This window comes from Heteronotia binoei, chromosome 3 (genome assembly GCF_032191835.1).
Source record: "Heteronotia binoei isolate CCM8104 ecotype False Entrance Well chromosome 3, APGP_CSIRO_Hbin_v1, whole genome shotgun sequence".
NCBI classification, from domain to species: Eukaryota; Metazoa; Chordata; class Lepidosauria; order Squamata; family Gekkonidae; genus Heteronotia; species Heteronotia binoei.
Window position 1 is genome coordinate 38464070 of NC_083225.1, and position 26149 is coordinate 38490218.

The 26149-nt window shown below is 40.1% G+C and overlaps 1 protein-coding gene across 1 annotated transcript in view; it reads left to right on the top strand.

Moving 5' to 3' along the window:
- Positions 1–23204, top strand: part of RBM26 (RNA binding motif protein 26) — a 65983-nt gene extending 42779 nt beyond the window's left edge. Inside the window, exons 13-22 of the mRNA XM_060233632.1 lie at positions 2198–2329; positions 4482–4553; positions 7570–7698; positions 10497–10571; positions 11542–11712; positions 12305–12409; positions 15551–15760; positions 16950–17036; positions 20356–20469; positions 22493–23204. Coding sequence (XP_060089615.1) covers positions 2198–2329; positions 4482–4553; positions 7570–7698; positions 10497–10571; positions 11542–11712; positions 12305–12409; positions 15551–15760; positions 16950–17036; positions 20356–20469; positions 22493–22582 — 1185 coding nt within the window. The 3' untranslated portion in view covers positions 22583–23204. The remainder of the gene's footprint in view (positions 1–2197; positions 2330–4481; positions 4554–7569; positions 7699–10496; positions 10572–11541; positions 11713–12304; positions 12410–15550; positions 15761–16949; positions 17037–20355; positions 20470–22492) is intronic.
- Positions 23205–26149: the final 2945 nt, after the last annotated feature.

Below are 26149 nucleotides of genomic sequence, written 5' to 3' on the forward strand. Positions count from 1 at the left end.
AGTCATGATGACAATTAAATACCACCCTTAGACTAAAACTCTACTGCATGATCGTCGGTTCTGAGTAGATTATGTATTTCTGCAGTTGGCTTATAAGAACACATCATTGCAGAACTCTTCTAATCGATCAAGGTCAGATTTCAGTAGCAGCTTTTCCTCCTGTTTCATTTAATACACCAAAATTAAATATTTGCACTACACAGATGTTGAATTTTAAAAATAGGAAATTAATCGGAATGTATATCCTTTGTAAAAAATTAAACATGAGTCATTCCTGTATCATTCAGTTTGGTGTTATACCTATAAAGAAAGTGCATTTATAGACCTCTGAGGCAACTGTGCCGATTACATTCCAGTCAAGCTATGTTAAAATATTTGTTTTCCATTTACTTTAGAAAAAGGTCTTCCAGGTAGTAAGACACAGCTATATAAGGTGCATTTATAGACCTCCAAGGCAACTATGTCACCCTGCCCTATTGAATTCCAATCAAGCAGTGTTAAAATATTTGCTTTCCATTTTAAAAAGATCTTTAAGTGACACAGGTATATGCCTGTCTATGTGCCAAGTGCGATATTAGCCACCAGACCAGTGTCCGGAGGGATGAAGCAGCCCCTGAGAGAACAGAAATCGGCTATTTTATATCAAATGTATGTGGATTATAAGAGTCAAAGCAGAGGTCAGCAGCCATTTCTTCAATGAGAGTGGGTTTTGAATAAGAAACATCCTGCAGCAAAAACAAAAATGGAGTAGGATGAGCACCAGAAATTCGTAAGAACACCGTATAAGAGAATGTAAAAATTTGAAACTAACCCTGGGAGACAATACCAATTCTGACTTCCAAGAGCAATTTATAACCTCCTCTAAACTGAAGGGCTTGAATCCTATGACACTCTTCCCATGCTTCTCTCAGGCCACTGTGGAAGCTGTCCTCTGCTGTGGCGCTCATTTCCACTGATGAAATCACTTGTGCTTGTGCAAGGAGCCCTCACAAGCAAAAATGCTAGTGGCAGACGAAGCACAAGAGGAATGACCTCACGTGATCACAGCGGCAATTAGTAATTGGGTGCTAGAGAAAATGGAGGAGGGTCCTAAGTCATGGTGGAATCCTTGGAGTACATTTTTCTTCATGGGTGCTGCACTTTAAATTCCAGAGGAGTGTTAATCTGTCATAGCATAATTAGACAAAAGTCCAGTGAAATTTTAAAGGCGAATTGTTGGAGAATAAGCTTTTATGAGTCAGAGCTCAGTTGCATCTGATGGACTGAGCTCTGACTCATAAGAGTGTAAACTGGAATAAATGGAGATGAAATTAATATTATAAATGTTATTAAGTCTTTAAGCTGCTAGTGTACTTCTGTTTAATTGTCTAAATGGTATATTTTCACTAAAAATGATAAATATTCAAAATCGTGTATAATTGAATTTAGTAAAGTTGAGGAAAGTGGAAGACCATGTGATGTACAAAGAGCGGACGTCTTTTTAACAAATGCACCAACAAATTACATATGTTTGTGTTGAAAAATCCTTTTATATTACTGAAGATGGCTGGTATGCCTGCTGCTTGATCTCTGACAATGATCAAATGACACTAATAATGAAAACTAAAGTTGGCAATTAAATCTTTTTAAAAATGCAGAGATGGGAAATTGAGCAAAGATCTGTGCACGTGAACTCAGTGGTCTGTCTGCATATCACAATTTTCATTTGAACCAGAATGTTCCAGAGTGCATCCTGTTGAAAATAAAGAGATCAGACAGACACAGCTTTGGGATTTAGGTTTGTACTGCTTGTGCAGAAGCCTTTTTCTGTGGATTAGCACAAAAGTATTTTGAAATATCAGAAACATGGTTATATTTAGAAGTTTTTTTGATGTATCTGCATTAATTACATTGTTGAACTTGGGTTTCACAGAGTACAGGTTCACAGTTTGTGCCATATTTGGTTTAAAGCCGTTAGATTTCAAGTACTTTTTTTTTCCATTTGTTTTTAGACTTGAGTGGTCTTCCAGTAATTGAACTAGAAGCAGAAAATGCTTTGCTAGGGTTCTTGATCTTAAATCTTCCGGCAACCAGGCAAATGTTCTTGATTTAGGGCATTATAAAAGGGTGGAAGCATTTGATTTTAATGTCTGGCAGCTAGAACACCTTGGCGACAAATTTTGAAATGCTGTTATGACAATCTGATTTTCCTTTCAAGGTAATACAGCCCTTAGCCCAGCAGTCCATCTTGCCCATTGTGAAGCAGTCAGTCAAGGAACGGCTTGGTCCAGTACCTGTCAGTAACATTGAGCCTGCAGAACCTCAGAGTGCCAGTACAGAACCTGTTCAGGTGGCTATAATATTTATTTTCCAAAATGTTAAGGTGTCTGTACATCTGAACCACCATTTCCTCCCCGCCTTTAATTTTGGGTTTTACACAGAGGAAGATCCCCACCCATCCTGCTTCTCCTGGCACCCTCTTGTGAGGGCTGAAGAGTCTTGTGTTTTGGGGGAGGGGCTCAGAACCACATAAACAGGCAGCCGCAGTGAAGAAGTGATCAAAAATTGCCCCTGTTGCCCTCATGTGTGTGGAGAGGAGTCATCAAATATAGCCCAGTGTAAGCAGTGTCAAGAAATCACTGCTAAAATTTTCACTCAGATCTTTATCTTTTGAAAGGCCTGCTTTAATTTATGAAACCTGGTTTCTAGGGCATAATTGTTTTTTTTTTTCATTCTCAGCCCCATGCTAGAAGTGTTACTTGATAACAACAGCAACTTGCTTCAGACTTAAACCATCCACTCATAGAGCAGTTAGTGGCACATGTAATTCCTTCACTGGTCTTGGTACAGGATCCCCAGTTTCTTCCCAGCATTTTTAGCAAATTTCAGAGGGAGCATTGGCGGGGGGCGGGGGGGAGCGGGCAGGGGCAGGAACTTATCTCGCTTTGCTCTGGGGTTTAACAAAAGCAAGGAATTTTTTTGAGGCTCTTGTTGACAACAGAGAAGATGCAACAGCTCTCTTAAACCTTTGGTACATGGTGGAGGATGGAAAGAGAAGATAGTTTGTGTGTGTGAGCTACTGTCATATAGCCAACTAATGGCAACCCCATATGATTTTCAAGGCAAGAGACATTCGGAGGTAGATCGCAATTGCCTCCCTCCTCATAGTGACCCTGGCATTCCGTGGTGGTCTCTCATCCAAATACTAACCAGGGCTGACCCTGCTTAGCTTTCAAGATCTGGCACCATCTGGCTAGTCTGGGCCATCTGGGTGAGGGCAGAAGATGCCTGTCCAGAAAGTTTAGCATTTCTGAACCATTCTCATCACTTTTTCTAGGATTGGGATCCACTGGGATCCAGGATACAAAAAAAGTGCAACTAAGTTCCAGATAGAGTCATCTTTTTTTTGGGGGGGGGGTGTATTTGTATGCGTGTTTGCACACCTGGAAGTCATGGTGACCTCTGATGACTGACCCCTACCAGGGAATATTCAAGGAGGTGGCTGAATAAAGCCTGCTCCTGTCTCCCGACTGCTGGTATTCCAAGGAGGTCTCCCATCCAAGTACTTATCAGAGCCAGTGCTGCTTAGCTTCCGAGATCTGATGAGATCAGGCTTCCTAAGGCTATCCAGGTCAGGGCAGTTCCAGATATATTCTTGATGAGCCTTGGACTTGACTTACCTGAAGAGCATATCCCATCGATAGTCCATGTCAAATTGCTTTTGAAACTGAGGGGTGTCTTAGAAACTACTTGAAAAGCCCAAGCTAGCTGATGGGAAGAGGTATCTATCCTTGCATGTCTCCATCTCCTCTTCCATCTTTTAATACAAAATGTGTGATGTCACCAGTGAATTTTCTTGCCCCTGCAGTTGCAGCCTTAGGTAGGCACTTGGAGGTAAACTTGGTAGAAGACACTCCAGTGCTCTGGGGAATCCAGGTTTGGTAGCACAAGCCTTACGGGTTCCAGTCATGGCACTCTTGACAATACATACCAGTCCAGGTCTCAATAACGAGAGAGCTTGCCCAGCTGCCATCTTCAGAAAGAGCCTCATTCTCATCAGCAGTGACCATCCCTGATTTGCTTCCATTGTTCACCAGAGACAACATCCCTACTAGAATTGCTCATCATTGAGGGAGGTTAGAGCTGCAGATGAAAGGACCTGCCCCTTTAAGGTTTAGGTTGCCACCTCTCAGAATTTGGGATAGGTCATGTGGCTCACAGGAGTTGTCAGTTTGCAAAACAGTCAGAACTTGTTAGGGTGAGAAGCTGGGGTTGCAGATCTTCTCTGGTGCCGCCTTCGTTCCATGCTTCACAATTGTTCTTCTGGCCTTTTGTTAATGCTGTCTTGCTTGCAATGTGTGGAGCATTCATGGAACACAGTTCCTGTAATTTCGGAGATTTTAAAGAAGGACTTGCTTTAAACTGTGCAGTTACAAATGCAATGTGTTTGGTTTAAAAAATACACTACTGCTGATTATTGATTCCCTGTTTGTTTTTCCTAGAATGTAACAAAATTATCTGTGAAGGAGAGACTAGGGTTTGTGCCTAAACCACCTACTTCCACCACCGAAAAGGTAAGACACAATTCGCGATGAGAACTACAGTTTCACGAGCATGCTTCAGTACAGCTTAGTGCATCCTTTATTTCAATACAGTGTGAATTCAAAGTAGGTGCATGCCGTCTTCAGATAGATGACTGAAGTCTGAAATTAATTAGACCCATCTGTAATACTGCTGACAAAGTTTGCGGCATTTGTGAGACAGCTTCTCAGAACCCAGAGCCAGATGGTTTGAGCGTGGTTTTACTTGATCAGGTTAGTTTTAGCAGTGCTAAGCTGAGCTTGGAAATACAGTTTATGAAAGAAGTAGAGCCAAAATTGTAATGCAGGAAATTGCCTGTGCTATTTGTGTTGATATTGGAGGATCCCCTTACTTAGATTTTCTTTGTTGGATAGGGCCTTTCCTTTGAGCTCTTTAGCTGGAGATGCCAGAGCCCTTTTGTTTGTAAAGAACTACTGTACCACTGAGCCGCAGCCCTCCACACCCTTGGGACTGCCTTTGTGTGCCACCTGCTTTACTCTGTTCTTGGCAGGAGATATACCATGCTCCATTCTGCTTTGCTTGCTTCTCTGGATGTGCGATGCACATCTTTATAGCTTGGTTTTGCATTGACACTGCATAAGCCCCATCAGTTGAGACTAGCCTAACCTGTCTAGATCTGTTCTTTTCTGCTTCAGTCCAGACTGCTGGCTTGTAGTATGTGGCAAACTTGGGGGTACAGTATTGTCTAGTTCAGGTGTGGCCATACTTTACATAGAACAGACATCAGATGTTTGAGAGCTGCAAGGCATGAACCTCAGATTTTGAGAGAAGGAAGGAAGGAAGATGGAGTAAGGGAGAGGTGGAAAGAAAGCAAACTTTTAAATGCATTCTCCAAGCTGCTGATTGGCTTGGCTTGGAGAAGTGATTTAAAGAGAGAAATGCTTTTTCCAAGTCAGCTGACAGGGTTGTGGGGGCTTTGAGAGCCACACAATATGTGTGAAACAGCCACATGTGGCCACCCCTGGTTTGCCCTGCAATGGAACACTGACAAGGTGCTGGGAGTAGGTGCAGTATCTTAAGGTAATAAATTTGCTTCTTGTTCTTTATTTTGATTTTGCCTATTTGCCTTGGATTGGTATGCATGAATGACCTGCCATATGCCCATGTATCTGGGTTTAAAAAACAACAACACTGGATTGACTATAGAATGGATCTCATAACCCTTTGTTTCCATGACCCGCCATGTGTCTGCAAAGAATGGCTTGGATTAAAAAACAATTCACAAACCCTTATGGTTTGTATGCCTGAGAAAGCTTTAGGTTTGTTTATCGTGTAGCAATATTCCATCTTTCTGAGCAGCAGTATCTTGCTGCTCCATATTCTTGGCTATCAATATCTGTGGGGGGAGTTTTCGTGGTACCCTGGCATCCAGGATTTGCTGCTGAAAAGGAAAAACTCAATAATAATCTCACATAGCAGTCAGGTACATCGTAAAGAAGCCTTTGGATCCAAGCTAATGTTAGAAGGTGCATATTTTAAATGCTAATGAAGTTTTTGAGTACATTGGGGCTGTCAGTGGAGCCGAACTTTCCCCTCCCCATTAGGGGCATGCTTAGAGGAACTTAAATATCTGGTGAGCTTCTGTTTGTCACTGGGAAATTCTGTATAATGTTTTAACTATTACTGCAGGCAGCCTTGAACCATGAGGAAAAGTAGGATATAAATGTTTTAATAAACAAAATAGTAAATATTTACTAGGATAACATGATTTCTTCCTTGACCATAGTGTAAGTTTCCTGGGGCAGCACAGGCAAAAGAGGATTCTAGTGCATTGGTCAATTGTACTCTTGTTATTTGGGTCGTGAAGCTATCCGCCCGTTATAGTTGCCCCGAATTATTTTTCCATTGGAAAAAGTGATCAAAAAATTTGAAAGACCATTTTCCCCCAGATATTCAATGGTGACAGACCCCTAAACAGGAAGAACTGAGGTGTTTCCTACTTAGCACAGCACACCTGTCTTTTAAAGCTGTTGCAGTTTGCTTGCTTTCTCTGTTAATCTCTTCCAAAATACAACAGACTGGCCATCATGATATGCTAAGATAAAGACCCAAACAAAGAATTGCTCAGTAAATCATCTACCCTTATAGAAACCCTACCTAAATTGTTAGAATTAATTACAGTATTGATAAAAAGCTAATTGTTTCACAGTAAAGCCACCTTGAGCAATGGAAAAAGTGTAGCATACACATTCTAATAAATAAATTATAACCAATTTGATTTTGTGATCTGTTAAAAGTATCAGACTTGCGATGGTTAAAGTATTTTCATTCTCATAAAGTTAATTGTTTAAAGAAATTAAGAATGTTTAGAAGTCAGTTGTCAAAAGCTTGTTTGAGTTGATCAGACAGCCAACCTTAGAACAGAGGAGTACACTTCAGTGTTTTGGTAGGATATTTTGGTTTAACTGATCAACATGCCAGGTCAGGTAGTCAGTTTTCACAGTGATGCTGAATGAGTACTATCTTCCCATGTTGCACATGGCTCAGCTTGCTTGCGTGAGTGATCTCTTAGGTTTTAACTAGGCAAACACACATTTCCTGTCCTCATGGCTGTTAGCTCAAAAATCATGGGGTTCTCTTGGAAATGTATAATGCAACTTGTCATATTAGACACGCTCCCATCAATAGACCTCTGAATTTGTAACTCTCATAACTCGTCTCCACTTACACTCAGCCAAGGAATATGAGAATCCCAAACCTCTGTCTTTACAGGTGACACTGTTAGCTTTCTCATTCTTTCTAAATTAGGTGCAATTATACACCTAGGTTGATAGAGCTCAAGTTCCAGTTTCTGTTGTGTTCTTTGCAGCATGTGTCTGTACCTTCTAGTAGTCTGTCTTTACCTTGAACATTTTTTTTGTCAGATGTTCATGTTCTTGCTGTCTTCACAAGCATAGCAATGAGTATCATCCCTGGAGAAAAGTCTGTATTTGAATCGATTTTTTGAAAGTTGATTTGCTAGCACAATAAAACGGTTTCCTTCTGTAGGTCTTGTCTACTTCTACTGGCTTGACAAAAACAGTCTATAACCCAGCTGCTTTGAAGGCAGCTCAGAAAACGTTGCCTGTTGTAAACGCTTCCGTGCTAGACTCTAGTGAAGCACAGAAGAAAAAACAGGTAAATTTAACTCTGCTTTTCCTTAAAATAGAAATGATTATTTAGAAGCAGGTGACATGCTAGTAGGTATTCATAATGACTGGGTTTGAGTTCAAACCACTGTTAAACCTGTGCCTAGTCTTTTTTTTTTTTTTAAACTTTTTACTCGTCACAGTTTGAGAAACTTTACTTATGTGTGTTTCGTGTACAGGCTAAATCTTAAACTACTTTCATTATTTTTGGGGGGGGGGGGTGGGGAGGAGAAAAGTGACTATCTTTCTATACTTTCATACTATTTGAAAGACTCTTCTTGCTCCTGGAGCTTTGTGGTAGAGACTGAAAGGCTGCTATGTAAAAACTTGGATCATCAATTTGTAATTACAGTCACAGTTAAGAACATAAGAGAAGCCATATTGGATCAGGCCAGTGACCCATCCAACACTCTGTGTCACACACTGGCCAAAAAACCCCCAGGTGCCACCGGGAGGTTCATCAGTGGGGCCAGTTATGATTTTGGGGAGAAGAGTTACTTTGGGGGGAGAATGCATTTGTCATATTATTTTAGGTCTGGTGTACACTTAATGCTCCTGGTCTACTAACTGTAATTAGGAGGCTGGAAGGCTCCTGCATTTTCTCTTGTTCCTTCCTTTTGGAACTAACCACAAGTCAGTATTTGTCTGGATATATGGAACTTTGCCCTTTCCTCCTCAGACTTGGTGCTTTCTAGTTCTGCAAAGCCTTTCCTTTCAGTTTTATACTTAGTTTGGATAGAAGTAGGGTAGGTGGCACAGTGCACCTCAGAACACTTTCAGTGGTTTGCCCTTGAAACAGTACAGTAGTTGAGAATTTATGTGGGTTTCTTCTAAAGCAGTTCATGGATTTGTATTCATCTGCTTTCAAACCCAGATTGGTCCCTTGTAAATCTGATGTTCATCGTAGATCATCAGCGTGATTATTTAGGAGTTTTTCGAAGTTTTCAACTTTGGGTTCATATCAGATTTATTGTTTCAGCAGTTAGCCTTGGCAGCTTTATCTCTAAAAGCAAACCCTGATTAAAATGAAACCTCAAAGTAATTCATTTGCAGATTAAAATAATATTCAGTTGTGCAAAAAATAATTTAGCTGAATCCATAGCGTTTCCATACTTTAACACAAAACGGGACATATTTCCATTTTCCTTTAGCTTTAATGGTAAATGCATGAAAGTGGCAGCCATAGATCACATAATTTGTGATTTCTCTGCTGGAGACCAGGATCCATGTTAACGAATGTTTACCTGTATTTTTTGGTGTCACCTGGGAACAAATAAGGCTTCCTATAATTTCCACATATGTCTTTAATGTTAAAGTTGTGAGGTAAAGTTCCGCTTGGTCCTAGGTGAATAAGTTTTTAACTGTTTATGCTGGATTATGAAATCTGGTTGTTTAAATTTCTATGGATGAAGAACATGAAGGTAGATCAAGTGTTCTAAGACTTTTAGGTGTGTAAGAGTTGTCCAGAGTAAGGAACTAACTATGTGAAAGATCCATAGTTACAGTGACATTGGTTTCTCAAATGTGTACTTCAGAAAGTGAGGTGGGGCTCTATGTAGAGTGTGGCAGTTGTTCTTTCCAGCTGTTTTTGTTACATTCACCTTATGAGGAACAGAACTTAAAGGCATGATTGAATCATCATGTTTATAAATCCTCTTTGTCCCAAAATATAGGAAAACATCTAATGATGACCTGGCATAAAAGGAAATGAACATACAGAACTGTGAAAGAAAAACTTTCATAATGTATAAGCTAGTGAACTGTTTTGAGTCTTTGCATCTTCCCAAGCATATAAATGTGATCTTGTTGAATCAGTTTAGAGAAGAACAATGAAATAGACATTGCAGCTTTCCCCTATGGATGGAGAGTCTAGAGTTCAGAACAGGGTTTTTTGGGTGGGGGGGTTAGTATTTATGTGCCTCTGTGTGTGTGTGTGCGTCTATGTGTTTGTGTACCTGGAGGTCATGGTGACCTCTGACGACCCCTACTAGAATTTGGACATTTTTCAGCGAGGTGGCTTGATATGCCTGCTTCTGCATCCTGGCCCTGATATTCCTTTGGAAGTCTCCCTTCCTAAGCACTTGCCAGGGTTGGCCCTGCTTAGCTTTCAAGATCTGATGAGATTGGGCTTGCCTGGACTATCCAGGTCAGGGGTGGTTCTGAACAGTTTCAAATACTTTTGTTGCTGCTTAGTATGATGACAGAATTTCTTAAAATCCAAGCAGTGTCCAAAGAGACAGATACAGGGCATGCTAGTCTAAAATGTTATTTGTTACATGCAGCGTTGGAATTCTTGCGGGAGCTCCTTTGCATATTAGGCCACACACCCCTGATGTAGCCAGTCATCCTGGAGTTTACAGTAGGCCCTGTACTAAGAGCCCTGTAAACTCTTGAAGGATTGGCTACATCAGGGGGTGTGGCCTAATACGCAAAGGAGTTCCTGCTAGAATTGCACCCCTGATTAAATGGTTTAATTGTATCTACTGCAGCCGTATGCTGTGTTGGTTCAACCTGACGTTTTTGAGTTTGTTGTAAATAGAAGCCCTCTGTGCCACCGCCAGATTATTTAAAGGGCCAGTAATCCAGATTAAATAAATCTTTCCCATATTATTGGTTTATTCTCAGTATATAACAGCGACTCCAATTTCTGAATGATACATGATTAAAGAGGAGTGAAACTTTAAACCTTGTACCTAGCCAGTTATGTTCAGTAGACGATGCAGTTGGAGTTGTTCTAATCTTTTTTGCGTCATATTGAGATGTTCCTTTTTATGTATATATTTACAGGAGGCTCTGAGACTTCAGCAAGATGTGAGAAAGAAAAAGCAAGAGATTTTAGAAAAACATATTGAAACACAAAAGGTAATGTGTTTATGTTTTGTGATTGAATCACTGCTGAAAAACAACTGTGCTGTGTCTTATTTTACAGCTTTAATGTGGTCATAACAAAATTCTTAGTTTAGTTTAAAAGCACAAAGTCATGCTTTGGCTTCCAAGGATATCTGTCCAAATTCAGCTCACAATACAACATCTGGGCTGTACAGATGAATACAAGGGAGTATTCAGTATTTTCCTTAAAAACCGGGCTGAGAGTTGATCGATGTTATCAGAGATAGCTTTAATCCAAATAGCTGAGCAACAAAGGATGAGGGAACCACTTTTAAATTAAAAGCTTCAACTGTTCCAGGAATATACCCCCCTCCCCATAATGGAATAATCTATTTATGACTCTTTTGCATGGTTTAGCACAACAAAATTCTGTATTGAAGCAGTTCAGAAGATGTATATTCTTATGCCCCCCCCCCCCCCCCGAGATTTCTCAGAAAGGAAGAAAAAGACACAGGGTAGAATCATGAGGGCGTGTTACACTAATAGAGGTGATTTCCTCAAGTGGGAAGAATCTTTCCCTGGATTTAAGAGACTCCTGTACTGGAAGAAAGCAGCTCCACGAATGCATAGTCTCTGTGTGATTGAGATCACAATTTTAAAATTCTGTAGAAATCTTTCAAAAGCAAATGGTAGAGTTTTGTAGGAGAGATTGCTATATGCCCATTTTTAAGCATATTGCATGCTGTGTCAATTCTTTGACCCCCCGCATCAGAGGATAACTGGTGTCTAGTCTCCCTTCCCTTCTCATCTGTTTTCAGTGGGTACATGCTTGAGCTAGTTGGATGTGGCTGGTAGAAGGAGAAATGTTTTGAGGCTCAGATGGTCAAAAATATACTCAGGCATGCTTAACATAACTGAAGAAAAATAACTTTTATCGAAAAGATCGTTGAGAAAGAGCACTCCAGTAGACGACTCCTGTAAGTAATAGTTGTAATCTCAATAGATGCTCATCTCAAAGCTGGAGAAGAACAAAAACATGAAGTCAGAGGACAAGGCAGAAATCATGAAAACTCTGGAGACTTTGACCAACAGCATCACCAAATTGAAGGATGAATTGAAAGGAGTCTCTGCCCCTGCACCCACTCCTCTAAAAAACATGAAAACAAAGACACAGGTATTCTTGTTTTTTCCACATTCTTTTAATCTGACCCCCCCCTATATTATTCGAACACTGTTAACAGATTGAGAAGGAATGTGTTTATCATGTTTGTATCAAAACTTCACTTCAGTGACCTAAACGTATTGTTGGTTTTGAACCTACCAACCAAGAGATGAGTAATTCAGTGGTTGAATTTACCTAACTAGCAGTATCGAAGATTATCCTTGAATTTTATACATAAACAAAGAGTCTTATATCATCCATCTTTCTCGGTGGGGGAATGGGTTCTGTAATCAGGCTGTAAAATGTGAAAGCTTGTTTCATCCACCTGGCTTTTGGGGGGCGGGGGTGCTTGGTTGCAATTCTTGAACTTTTTTTCTTGAATCCCATAGTAGTACCCAGTCTCTGAGCGTGCTGAGCTCAGGAGAGCCCTGAGTTCAGTTGGCTGTCTTCCATCATCGAAAGTCCATCTAATGCTGACCTTTAGGTCCCCATCCCTTTGAATTTGGCAGTGTTGCAGTGCACATCGGGATCTGGTTATTTAATTGCATGTCCTTCCATTTAAGTTTTGAGAAATGTATACTAAATTGCTCCAGTAACTCTTCAGATGCAGAAAGAATTACTGGACACGGAGCTGGACTTATACAAGAAGATGCAGGCTGGGGAAGAAGTCACTGAACTAAGAAGGAGGTACACAGAGCTGCAGCTTGAAGTAAGTGTACTTGAAAACTTACTGAAATGATGAAATTGTCTAATGCATTTTTTTTTAAAGTGGGCTTTCTCTTAAAGTAACTTGTGCTGCTATAAGCATGTTAGTTTTTAAGGTGCCGCTATTTTGCATGCAGAGTCACATGTCGTCTCTGGAATCTGATCAAGATGGGTAGCTGTGTTAGTCTGTAGCAGTAGAAAAGGAGCGAGTGGGGACTCATGAAAGCTCCTACCCTACCACAAATTTTGTTACTAAGAACATAAAGAGAAGCCATGTTGGATCAGGCCAGTGGCCCATCCAGTCCAACACACAGTGGCAAAAAAAATTGGTGCCATCAGGAGGTCCACCAGTGGGGCCGGGACACTAGAAGCCTCTCACTGTGCCCTCCCCACCAGCACCAAGAATACAGAGCATCACTGCCCCAGACAGAGAGTTCCAACAATAGTCTTTAAGGTGCTACTGGGCTCTCGCTCTTTTCTTTGGAATCTATGCATGCGCCAAAATACTTTTAACAGGAAAGAGTAACTCTCATCTTAAAAAGGAAATGTTACCTCTCTTGGCATGTTTTATCCATTTTCTGTCTGACGAAGGGAACTTTGGGAATCGTGTTGGTCCCAAAGGTGTTACTAGACTCAGATCTTGTTCTTCTACTGCAGACCAACATATAACTACTCATCCACCTGAAGCCATGTTCTATTATTTGTGAGAGGTATGCATTTTTAATACGTGCCCCATAGATGGTGCTGTTGGTATTTAGAACTTGTGGCCCGCACTGCTTGCAGTGTCTTTTTCTCCAAACATCTGCTGTCTTTTGAAGATCCCATGTTAAATGGGTTAGTGTAAATCCTAGGATTACTGAATTGCATGTTAGAGGGTCGTGGCATCCAAAATAGCTACATAGTTTCTTGCTTTCAAACATCTGCTGCGTTTTGAAGAGTGTAGATTCCATGTTAAAGGGGTTAGTGTAATCCTAGAATTATTAAATCGTATATTGCAGGGACATGGCATCCGAAATAGTTACCTAGTTTTCTTTAAAGCGCTTCGAGTTTTGTAGATAAATTTTTTTTCTAGTTTCGTGCTTAAATAACTACAGAGCAATGCCAACATCGTTCATTTCATATCTGATCTCTTTGTAGGTGACTTTATTATGCCCAGCTTTGTGTATGTACATTTGTTGCCCTGTTGGATCAGGCCACAGCAAATCTCTGCACAGAAGCATGTCAGTAGCTTCCAGGTTGTTGCAGGGAATAGGAAATGGGCAACAGATTGTGTTTGGCGGAGCAAATTGATTTGCTATAAGTGTGTGCAAAGGGTTCAAACAGCTGTTCATCTGTTATTTGTTATGGCTGTTATACAAATGTATATGACAGGCATGTGTGTCCTCCTACTGTATAACCCTGAATTCAGAGTTTCCACAGTAAGCTTATATGGATCATCTCCATGTCTAAACAAAATTGTCCATTTGTTACCAGATTCCAAGGGATTAGGGATTACATGAAATTGAAAGACAGGCTTGTGAAAGGTTTAAAAGTCTCTGAGGGCAGGAGATTCTAGGAAAGTGAGGTATTTTGCATAGTTAGCTGTTGTGCATAGGGAGTGTGATATGGGATTTAGGTGAGTTTCAAACATTGCTTCTTTTCTCCATCCATACTCTGCTTCTGTTGCAACTTTTTGCTTTAGTGCTTTGGAAAGTCTTTTTATTGCTCTCCAGCTGATTGGAGAAAACCAAGGGACAGTTGTCTGATGGATCATGCTTAAAAAAAAAAAAAGGTCTTTCACCACAGAAAACCTTTTTGCGGTATTCCTGTTCAGCTATGAATCGAATGATTCATATAAATCAGGGGTGTTGAACACATTTGTTATGAGGACCAGGTCTGACAAAAATGAAACCTTGAGGGGCTGGGCCATGTTGGATTGGGCCAAGCCATGTCAGGTCGGGCCATGCGTTTACGTATTTAAGATTAAGTAGCAGAAATATAAATTTTATAAAGAACACAAACACGAATATATTTTTAAAAAGCTTAAAACGTGCTTAAGACGTTAGCACTCATTGGTCTTAAGGATGCTTTCTTTGTATTTCTCCCATAAGATCCAGAGAACTGGACAAAGGAAGCTCTGGCTCTTTCCTTCCTTCCCCAGGGGACTGTGGGGGGGAGCCTCAGCCAATGGAGAAAATAGAAGTTTTACTCTGTAGCTACTGAGCAATTGAGCAAGCCTTGCAAAGCAAGCTGTTATGCAGAAGGTAGCAAGAGAGAGAGGAAGAAGGAAGCAGATGACAGCCAGTTGCTCAGGGGCCTGATAGGAGCCCTCCGGGGGCCTGATTTGGCCCCCAAACTGCATGTTTGGCACCCTGATATAAATCTTGTTGGTAAAAATTGGCTGAATTTTGTGGGGGCTTCTGTAGTTTGAAATGGTTTTTGTTGTTGTTGTTGTTGCAAAACAGGCTGTTGGTCTGGTTATGAAGCATATTACTGCAAGGTGCTCATCCACCCCATGGAATTTTTGCCTAGGATCCATTCTTAGCTTTTAATCGCTTATCTTGAATGAACATATTTCTTGGTGCTACCTACTTCCTATCTTCTTCCTCTCGCCCCACCTTGTGGTACATTTTTAAAAAAAAAATCCCATTGCTGTCAGCTTGCCTGTAATACTAGTGACTGCTTGCTCATATCCTGAAGCTTCACTGGGAAATTACTTTGGATATGTCTTTTAGAGAACAAGAAAGAAAACCTTTAGAGAAATTTGGTGCAGTATAACAGCCGAGCTACACATTGGGAAGTTACTGTTTTGAAATAGCTTACTCAGTGGCTTTATACAGATAACTCCACCTTGACTGTCCATCTGTAATACAGAATGGCCTGCCGTACTGATGGGTTGTAAGCAGTACTAAAAAAAGGGGGGGGGGGCTGGATCCAAAGGTGGCTTTCCTCAAACAGAAGTTCTCTCCCACTCATGGAAGCACTGTTTGTATACCTCACACTAGAGCGCTGCATGACCCAGTCTAAAGACGTACTTCTACTAGGGCAGATTTTGCACAACCACATGGCACAAGCAGCCCTTCCACTTGCAGTCCTTTGCATGCAGCCTAGTATCTCCAAAGCACATCAGAGTGATACATAAATGCTAATTCTTGTTACTTGTTAGGCTGCGAAACGAGGAATTCTTTCTTCAGGTCGTGGTAGAGGAGTCCATGCTCGAGGCCGGGGTGTATCACGCGGCAGAGGTAGGGGAGTGCGAGGCCGGGGCAGAGGAAGAGGCGTTCCTGTTCATGCTGTGGTGGATCACCGTCCCAGGGCGCTTGAGATCTCTGCTTTTACAGAGAATGATCGAGAAGATCTCCTTCCTCACTTTGCGGTATGTAGAAATGTCACCGTTCTTCTGATTCCACCAGGGGTTCATGTTGGCAGTCTTGACTGGCTATGATTGTGATCAGTGAAAACAATACTAGGCCAGTGCAGTACAATAATTTCAGTTTCAACCAAAGAGATGTAATTTCAAGTTTCATCATAGAACATCTTTTAATTCAATTCCTTAGGTTCTACAAATGCTAATATATATATTTTTGGGAACACTGGAAAAAAGTGTGACAGGACAGGATGTGAAATACAGGAATGGGGGCAGAGAATTTGGCTTTCACAACCATAACTTATTCAACTATGTCTTTCAAAATATTTCTACCTTGAGGGGTTGTTGTGAGCATGAAATGGATGAGAGGAGAACAGTGATCATCTTTGGGGGGTGGGGAATGGGATATAGGCAGCTATCCATCTTATCGAACAGATTACCATCTAAAGATCAATATAACACTTGAAATGTTTTGATATTTTTATGATTGTATGTTTTTATGTCTTAATGTATTTTTATATTTCATGTATATACATGAACATGTAAGCTGCCTGAGCCTGTGAAATATAAATTGAATAAATAAATAAAATAAATATAAATGAAGTAGATAAATTTATGTCTTCCCTTGGTAAAGTATGTAGTAAGAGCAGTGATTATTCAAAGAGGGGCAACTAATGGGTGCTTCTCAAATGATTTTTTTCCTTCGTTGAGAATAGTGTTTGGGAAGTTGAGTCTCTTGTCATTTGCTGCAGTTAAATGGTTTAGGAAGCCCATGCATTCACAAAAAAGAGAGGCCTACTTTTCCTTCACAGTTCAACTTCTTTCCCACCCAGAATGTAAAATGGCTCTTTGTAATCTGTCCTGGCTGCCTTTCATCTAAAGTTCAAATCAAAACAGTATCCCTGGTCAAAATTAAAGCATAGCTAATATAAGAAATTCCTGAGCTATTGTTCAAAATGTTATATAAATCAGGTGTATGTACTAATTGATCAAAAAGCAGCTCTCTTTTGGCTGAACCTTCGTACACCGAGTACTTCAGCTACCTTTTGGCTCTGCCTTTTCTCCCCCTCCCCTTTTTGATCTTATACTGGCATAGTGCTCTAGGAAGTCACTAGGTCACATCAATCTAGAACTGTTGTAGACATTTCATAGCAGAGAAATGTTTCAACTAGTTGATAATTTGCCTCCTCTTAAAAAGCAATATGGTGAAATTGAAGACTGCCAGATAGATGACTCATCTCTCCATGCAGTGATTACGTTCAAGACCAGAGCAGAGGCTGAAGCAGTAAGTGTCTCTTTCCCCCTTTTTTCAAATGGGGTTTTCATATTAGAAGGCATGATTGAATTAAGTGCGCTTAAGTACTAAACAGAACTGTTGTATTCCTTCGTTATGCTAATTATACCTGGTTCGCTTCAATTCACGATTAGAAGCTATGGAAGTAAAAAGTGAAAACCAAACACCTTGCATAATGTGAGTGTGTTAAAAGATTGCCTCTTTCTGCTTGTCAGTTTAGGGAGAATGGTGTTGGGAGGGGGGTTGTCTTGCATGTAAGAGCACTGAGAAAAGTAGCTTTCCACAGGCCTTCTAGCTGTTGGGAGCCTAGGCGTTTGAAATCATTAATTTCTTCATTACTATTAGTAGTGCTCCTAATTACCACTGCAGCAATTTTGAATCCACTGAAGCTTTATGTGGCTTAGTTTGTGTTTTAATTTAAGTCTAGAATTGAACAGAAAATATGTGTTATGCTAATCTGCTCCAAGGCATGGATTATTTTTTTTGTGTGTTTGCAGTTTGTGAACGCTAGGTTTGTAAAACTTGAACCTCTGGAAAAAAATTCACCAGTTCAAGGTGGAATATTATTAACAACTACAGTCACTTGCTAATGGAAGTTCCCTGTTAAATTGTGCTTTTTTATACAAAATTCCTCAGGAATTGATTACTCTGAGCGATTTGGAAAAGAGGGGCTGAAATTTTAAATGCTTCAGTGTACGAGAAAGGCATCATGTGATATGCCTACTTGTCATGGGAATGAAGGGATCAAAACTTTTTCTAAACATTTTGGAGTGGATATTTAGAGTTGTGTGTTATGCAGTGTTGGGGTCAGTTTTTGAAATTGAATAAAAATCCTTAACTAATAAACTGAGACTTAATAAAAAGTTCAGAATTACAGCTCAGATCTATAGGTTTCTACTGATTGGCAAATTATAATTTAAATTTGTAATTGTCAATAAAGATTGATCTGTAAAATAGCTGTAGTTTTTTTGAAAGCTTTCTTTCAGGTAATGGTAGCTAATGTTTTACTGCCTTGAATGAAAAAGGTTTATAGTCATTCACTTTTTAGGTAGGAGAAGGGAGGAGGATTCCCTAGTCATAAAATGTTGCATTTTTATGTAGCAGTAATTTCTTTCAAAGATTACAAGTTATTTCTGAACCCAAATGTCACTCATAAGCATCTTTTAAAAAATTCCAGTTGTGTGACATTGTGATGAGACTGTGGACAACCCCCCCGCCCCCCGAGCTGCATTTTAATAGGCGTGGAATCTTTTAAAATTTATCATAAATTTATATGTACAGATTTAAAATTTATACCTGGGGACTTTAATATCACACAATTCATGTTCAGATGTCATTGAACATGTAATTGTTTCCACATTTCACATTATGCTGTACTTTCAGATTGTACTATAAATCTTTTGTGACCGTGGCAGTTATTTCGGAATGTTGCTAACGCTGATTTATGCTAGTTCATGTTACTTTAATTTGAACATACTATTTCCAAAGCAGCCACTTAATGCATCTGGTACTTAAGGAGGCATGACTATCCCATAGGTTAAATTTTTTTCTTTTTACATTTCAATTACCAAGCCTTTGCAGCAAATGGAACATTGTTCAGCAGAATAAGTTATATTCACTAAGTTTAATTTTTTTTTTGTTTTTGTATTGGCTGTTTTCAAGATTTCTTGTTTTGGCTAGCAGAAATAATGTATGGAGATTAAAAACAATCAGTATTTTAAAAGCAAAGCATCAATGAAATCATTGTTCAGTTAACAGTTGGTTGTTCAGGACAGTATGTTATCTGCATTTCAAAGTGATTCAGGACTTGCTATATTCATTAAGCTTTCAGCGCTTAATGCTTTTTTAAAAAATCTTTTGACTGGGTTTCTGTGCACATTTGTAAGTTCTAAAATAACTTGTAATCAATAATATGTCTGTATTAATGTTTCTTTAAAACAAAAGTCTGAGCAACATTCTAACAAGCCTGTATAATCCCAGAGAAAGGCTTGCATTGAAAACTAGGACAGACTCCACTGAGACACTAAAAGTATGCCCAAGGACATTCATTCATTCATTCAATTTTCATTCTGTCCCTCCCCCAGAATGGGGCACAGGGCAGCCAGTGGAACAACAATAGAATAAAAATAATAAAAATGTAATTTGAACAAAATGTAATTTAAAAACTCAGCACACTACAGATTGATGCTTGTGGAATAAGAGTCAACAGCGGTGGTGGTAGAGTCCACCAAAATTACATTAGTAGAATGCCTGGTGGAATTATTTTGTCTTGTATGCCCTACAGACAGATCCCATGGGGCATGATTCTTCTTGGGCAAAGCATCGCACCAGCTCAGGGCCACAATGGAAAAGTGGAGTTTCTCCCCTTCTGAGCAGCAGACCTGTGTGCTGAGTCACAAACTACTAGTTTGTGATAGTCCTTCAGTTTTAGAGAAGAAGAAAAAAATTCTTTTGTTGCATAGTAAAATGCAACATCACTCTGGGTGCGTAGAAATAATCGCAACAGTTAAGAACATAAATATAGCCTGTTGAATCAGACCAGTGGGTCATCTAGTCCAGCATACTGTTCACCCAGTGGCCTAGCAGTTGCCCTGGTGAGCCAAACAAACGGGGCATTGAGGTCAGAAACCCTTCCCTGATCCTGCCCTCTGCCAGATCTGCTGCCTCTGTGGATGGTGGCTCCAGTCAGTCACAATATCTAGTAGCTGTTGATGAACCTCATCCATCTTCAAAAAGGAAAGGTCCCCTGTGCAAGCACCAGTTGTTTCTGACTCTAGGGTGATGCTGCTTTCACAGTGTTTTCACGGCAGACCTTTTTACGGTGTGGTTTGCCATTGCCTTCCCCGGCCATTACCCTTTCCCCCCAGCAAGCTGGGTACTCATTTTACCAACCTCGAAAGGATGGAAGGCTGAGTCAACCTCAAGCCAGCTACCTGAACCAGCTTCCTCTGGAATCGAACTCAGGTTGTGAGCAGAGGGCTCCAACTGCAGTACTGCAGCTTTACCACTCTGCACCACGGGGCTCTTCATCCATCTTGACCCCCCCCCCTTTAAAGCTATTTGTTTTTGTGGCCACCACTACCTCAACTCACAGTGAATTCCACAGTTGAATCACTCTTTGAAGGAAGAAGTATTTCCTTTGTCTGAACCTGTTTTTCAACATCAGATCTTTGCCTGAGTGAGGGGGGAAAAAACAACCTGCCCCTGCCATCTTGGTTGTGGCTTTAGTGTCTGTGATAATGGACTGCCAGTCATAGAATACACGTTTTCCTTCAGAAAGGGCATTCACAGAGAATATTGTTCTCTTCAGGCTGCTGTTCATGGAGCTCGATTCAAAGGGCAGGACCTGAAGTTGGCGTGGAACAAGCCAGTCACAAATCTGTCTGCTGTGGAAACAGAGGAGACAGAACCGGATGAAGAAGAAGTAAGTGTCTCTCTTGTTTTGTGGACTTCTTGTGCTACTTGTTTGAGTAAGTTTGCTGTATGATCTGGCACTTCACATTACTTGAGCTGGAAGGTTTAACAGGTGCCATGTTTCATGAAAGCACTAAAACAGTAAACGTCCTTGGAAGGAAAATCTACTGCTTTGTCTACTGCGTATGTGGTGTGTCCTGGCAAAATAATGCAAAAAATGGCTTCAGCCAGAAAAAAAATCTGCTGGTTCATTATTTTGAAAGGTCCATGTTGCCTCGTTTGGGAGGACTACATTTCTCTTCTGATCTTAACAGTCACTTCTCAAGTATTACCTCAGAGATGCCTATTTGATCATGTCTGTACCATGCATGTCTTTCAAGTAGCTCTTGGGGTATCCATTTTGTCCTCACAATAACTCTCTGAGGGGTCAGACTGAGGCAGCTAAGGTGCCCAAGTCCATCAAGTGAGCAGAGAGTCTTCCCAGTCCATCTGTGACATCAAGCGAGTCCTCTTGAAACCAACTCATGAGTTTGTTTTCAAGCTTTTAGCTGATATACAGATCTTTCTGTATACGTTTTTTGTCTTCATTATATCTCAGGTACAGCCGAGGCAAACGTCACCAGGAGGTGACCATCTCATTTTTGTTTGTTTGATACTGTGACAACATTTAGGAATCCTTACTTTTCTCTGAAATGGTTCTCTTGATGTTTGTTGCAGTTTTTAACATTGGAAAGACAAATAATTTCAAAAATCTTTCTTTAGTCACTGATGGTTTTAAAAAAGGCACTCTGTAATTTTATCATATTTCTGATCTTAACATGGATTAGTCTTTTTTCTGGTTTATTTAACCAGGTTATATACATTTACATTTTTTTCTTCTTCTGTGAGTAGTCCTCTGTTTTTTTCCTCCTTCAATAAATTCCCATTCATAATGGATTTCCAATCAAAGTTCCCTCAAACATTTTACATTTCTCTAAATGTCAGCTTTTTCTTAGAGGAGGAAAAGTTCACTATTGCTTCAAGCACAAGCACCCAGGAGTCTTGAAACAGAATATTTGTAATCAGCAAGTCCTGCATGTATCAGCTGTAGAGTAAATTATGAGTGAGAACCTCCATTGCTTTTCACCATAAATTTTGTCAGAATTGCTGTTCCAGTGTCAGGACATTTTCTGTTATTTATGGTCTTTAGCTTTGACCTTTGTGTAAGCGCCTCCTAGTAGATGCATATTTCATTTATGAAAATTACTTTGTAACTTCTCACCCAGAATTGATTATCTATAGTGTTGAAGTAGTAAGAGAGTGTTAATTGCAGAATAGTAACCTTTACTTAAATAAATTCTTGGAAGTTTCACTTTGTGATCAGGAGTACTCTGGTGCAGTAGAGGACTGCTCAGGTGGCTTTGCTTGCTTACTTATTCAGGTTCTGTCCTGCCTTATTCGGGAAGCTCAAGGCAGATGGGCAGAAAATATGTACTCATTGATAGGCTCTTGCTCCTAAAGGTGTTTTTAAAAGGGATGCTCAGAAATATTTTCTAAAAGTTTACAACAAGATGGCAGCTGGTAAGAAAATGGCCATGAAGATTTTGCAGAAGTCAAGAATCACCAATTACAAACATCTGATTGCCTTCTTACTATGAGTTCAGAGAGCACACAACTTCAACCTTTGTCACAGTAGGGCTTGTCAGTATCATGAGATGTGTCTTTTGTGTTGACATCTCCAACCAAGTCCTTAAGATGGGGAAGCAATATCTAATCATTTAGGTAATTATAGTTGCTTTTTTTCCCCAAATGATGGCAGCATGAAATAAATAATTGAATCTCCACACCAGTCATATATATCTCTTGGTGTGGCACCTTTTATTGTTGGTACACAATATTAATATTCTGATTTTTCCCCCCTCCCTAGTTCACACCTCTTCCGTTCTTGCAAACTGTAGTAGCAGTTTACACACAGTCTTTACAAGTCAAAATGCAACTCTTTGTCTTGTTTTCAGCTTCCCAATCTCGTCCTCTTACTGGGCATTTCTGTATAGTTTCAGGAGGAATCTTTGGTTGATGACTCACTGCTTCAAGACGACGACGAAGATGACGACGACAATGAATCTCGTTCTTGGAGAAGATGATTCAGCTGACCAGTGCTAGAACTGTACCTATGTTGCATTAGCATTTCCTAAAGTACTTTTGCATATTTGTACTTCAAGGCATTTGGATAAAACTGATGGGAGTTGGATTTTCAGATAAGGCATAAGCAGCTGACCCTGTATTTTGAGTGATCGATGTTCGAGTCACATTTACATTTCGGTAAATGATTGCTAAAGACATCACATTAGGAACATATGCAATGTTTTTATTACTTCTACTGAAACATTACAGAATTCTTTGGGTTCTTTGTAATTTAAAGAATTGGTCACACAACAAAAACCGACCAAGAATTGTTATATCATAGGTAATTTTTTTTTTGTTTTATTCCAAGTATGGAATGAAAATTTGCATTTAAGATCTTTGTGAATGTTTTCAGAAATAATAGGTAACAGTACTAAACTGAAGTCTCTCTAAAGTTATGTTTTCATAATGCATAGTAGTATGCTTAGGCTTTACTATGTACTAGCCTTTTGTTGGATTTGTGTACGTATTTTACGTATGAGTTTTAATGATACTGTGTATGACTGCTTTGCATATATCTCTCCTTATCACTTTAAGATGTTCAAAAAAATAAAAAACGGAATGGTCTTCCAAAAAAAAAAAGAGAGAAAAAAAAGCAATAATGAAATAACATCATGGCCCATGATAATGGAGAAAAAAATTAAAAAAGAATGAGACCATTCCAAGTGGTGACCCCCACCCCCCCATATTCAAAAAAAGAGCTGAATCACTATGACTTTTCATAAACAATAAAACTGCAGCATTGAAAAATGAAGCCATATGCTGGTATTGCATATGTACTACACACTGAAGCATACTCTTAAGCTACCTACTTTCCAAATAAGGCTACTTGAACGCGAGTTGTTGCTTCAAGAACAGCACTGTCCCTCTTGTGCTTGGGAAACGGAAGAAGGTTTGCTTCTCTGGCAAGGTCCCGTGGCTGAAGAAGTGTAGCAAAATGAGCTAAGAAAAGCGGGTAGGTATCAGTTTATTTCCAACCAAATGTTCCAAGAAAGAAGCTAGAAAGGTCCCTTCCATCATGGTCCACAATCTAATAGGCATGACTCATAAAGCAAGAGGGGGCAGCATTGGGAAGAGGGAAACTGGGCACATTCAGAGGTCAGGTAGACACACACCCCTCTTACAAATGTGGAGGAGGAAAGCTCTGGAATGCAAGTCCGTTCCAGTGAGGAATGTCCATCTCTGCCGTTATGCTTTAGTTCCAGACTGTTTTGAAGGTATACTGGCATGTTGTGCAACTTTTGTGCAGCTGCATTCTTACGAATTATTTTAGTGTGCCCATCTTCTTGTTGCAACCTTGCGCATATCTTTTCTCCCAATGCTAATGTTTGGAAACAACATTTGGGGAGGTGTAACTTAGCTGGAGAGTGTCCTGGTGATTCATCCCCCTGGCTTGTATTTCCTTTTCTTACAGGGGCTGGTCCTGATACGTTCACAGTGCTTCTCACTTTGTAGAGTGGGAAGGGAAGGGGATGTCAACCAAGGTACCTGTTCTAAAATTGTGGGTCTCTATGGAAGTGCCATTCTGCTTTCTTTCTGCAAGGCCTCCTTCCGAGGGAGAGGTAATAGTTCAGATTTTAAATCAGTCTAAATGCTTTAGATCAGCTATATACAGGATTGTTTGCTGTGCTTATACTTGATAACTTTAAATGTATACATATATAATCACCTGTTGAATAATTGTTCCAGTATCTTTTTCTTTTATTTAAGGAGGTGGTTAGGAAGTCAAGGATGTGTGTTAGGTTCCCATGACATCTCAGTTTATGTCCATCTGCCATTATGCTTTAGTTCCAGACTGTTTTGAAGGTATATTGGCACGTGTTTCATTGGAAAATGTTTGCATTTAGATTGTCAAACAGTGGAGAATGAAGATCAAGTGTCCAGATGTTTTCTTCTGATGCCTTACTTTTATTCAGCTTTTGATCTAGTAACTTAAAACAATGTAGCAGTGATAGCCAACATTTTATACTGTTACCACATGGCAGTAGGAAAGAATCATTTATGGAGTGACAACTTGCACACTGTGAAGCGTTATCCAGGAATATGATGAAGCTTATTTTTGCACCCCGCCATCCCATTCCGGAATTTGGAAAACCAGCAAGTAAGGCACAATTCTTTCAACATTTCTTCTCCATCCAGTAGAGATGATAATGAAGATGATGATATTGTATTTATATCCTGCCCTATACTCTGAATCTCAGAGCAGTCACAATCTTCTTTACCTTCCCCCCCACCACAACAGACACCTTGTGAGGTAGGTGGGGCTGAGAGAGCTTTTACAGCAGCTGTCCTTTCAAGGACAACTCCTATAAGAGCTATGGCTGACCCAAGGCCATTCCAGCAGCTGCAAGTGGAGGAGTGGGGAATCAAACCCGGTTCTCCCAGATAAGAGTCTGCGCACTTAACCACTACACCAAACTGGCTCTCTCTACTGATCTTGTCAGTGATGACTGATCTACTGAGTGGTTCTCTGCTTACTACACTAAGCTAGTACTTGCTACATAATCATCTGAATTCACCCTATATCGAGTTGTTTCTTGGACCAATTTTAACTGAATTATGTTAGCAAGAACAAGAGACACAAATGAGACAGTAGCACAGGTTTTTCGTGACTGAACTATGTCAGAAAATACCAACAGATGTGCTGTGTCTCTTTCTACTTCTCAGGAAACACATACCAGTGGTGTTTACAGCAACAAAGATTTTACCCTACTTTGTATCTCTTCTAAGGAATGATGGAAAAACAGAAAGACTTCTTGTGGTTATAGCAGTCTACCCTGTGGCTCCTGCTATATCACCCAGTTACTGGGACCACGTTTGATTACAGGATGGTATTTTAAAAGTCTTACTACAGAAATGAAGAATATCATTTGAGTTCTGCATAGTGCTTTGCCACTGGGAAAGTGTGATGGCCAGAGGTATTCATCCTGTCTGTATTAGATGCAGACCACTAATACCTATCAATCAAAAGAAGAAGACTGCAGATTTATACCCCACCCTTCTCTGAATGAGACTCAAAGTGGCTTACAAGCTCCTATATCTTCTCCGCCCATGACAGACACCCTGTGAGGTGGGTGGGGCTGAGACGGCTCTCACAGCAGCTGCCCTTTCAAGGACAACTCCTATGAGAGTTATGGCTGACCCGAGGCCATACCAGCTGCTGCAAGTGGAGAAGTGGGGAATCAAACCCAATTCTTTCAGATAAGAGTCCGCACACTTAACCACTACACCAAACTGGCACAAATTAGTCTTTGTGGAGAGACCAGAATAGTCTAATTTCTGAAAATCTGTTCATGAATATCCTCAGTGTCAGCTAACATTGAAGTGGTTGCTGCGATGGTATTGTATAGCACTCCATTTCCGAATCAATCAATGTGTTCCTTGACAAAACACAGCCAACCTGCCTCTTTTGACATGGGCACGATGTAACTCGGAGCAAACTCCGGGTGAATCCCATCTTGTTTCCAGGAGCTGTAACTTGTTTTTTTGTTTTTTTGTTTGTTTTAAAACAATTTTATTCCAGTAAC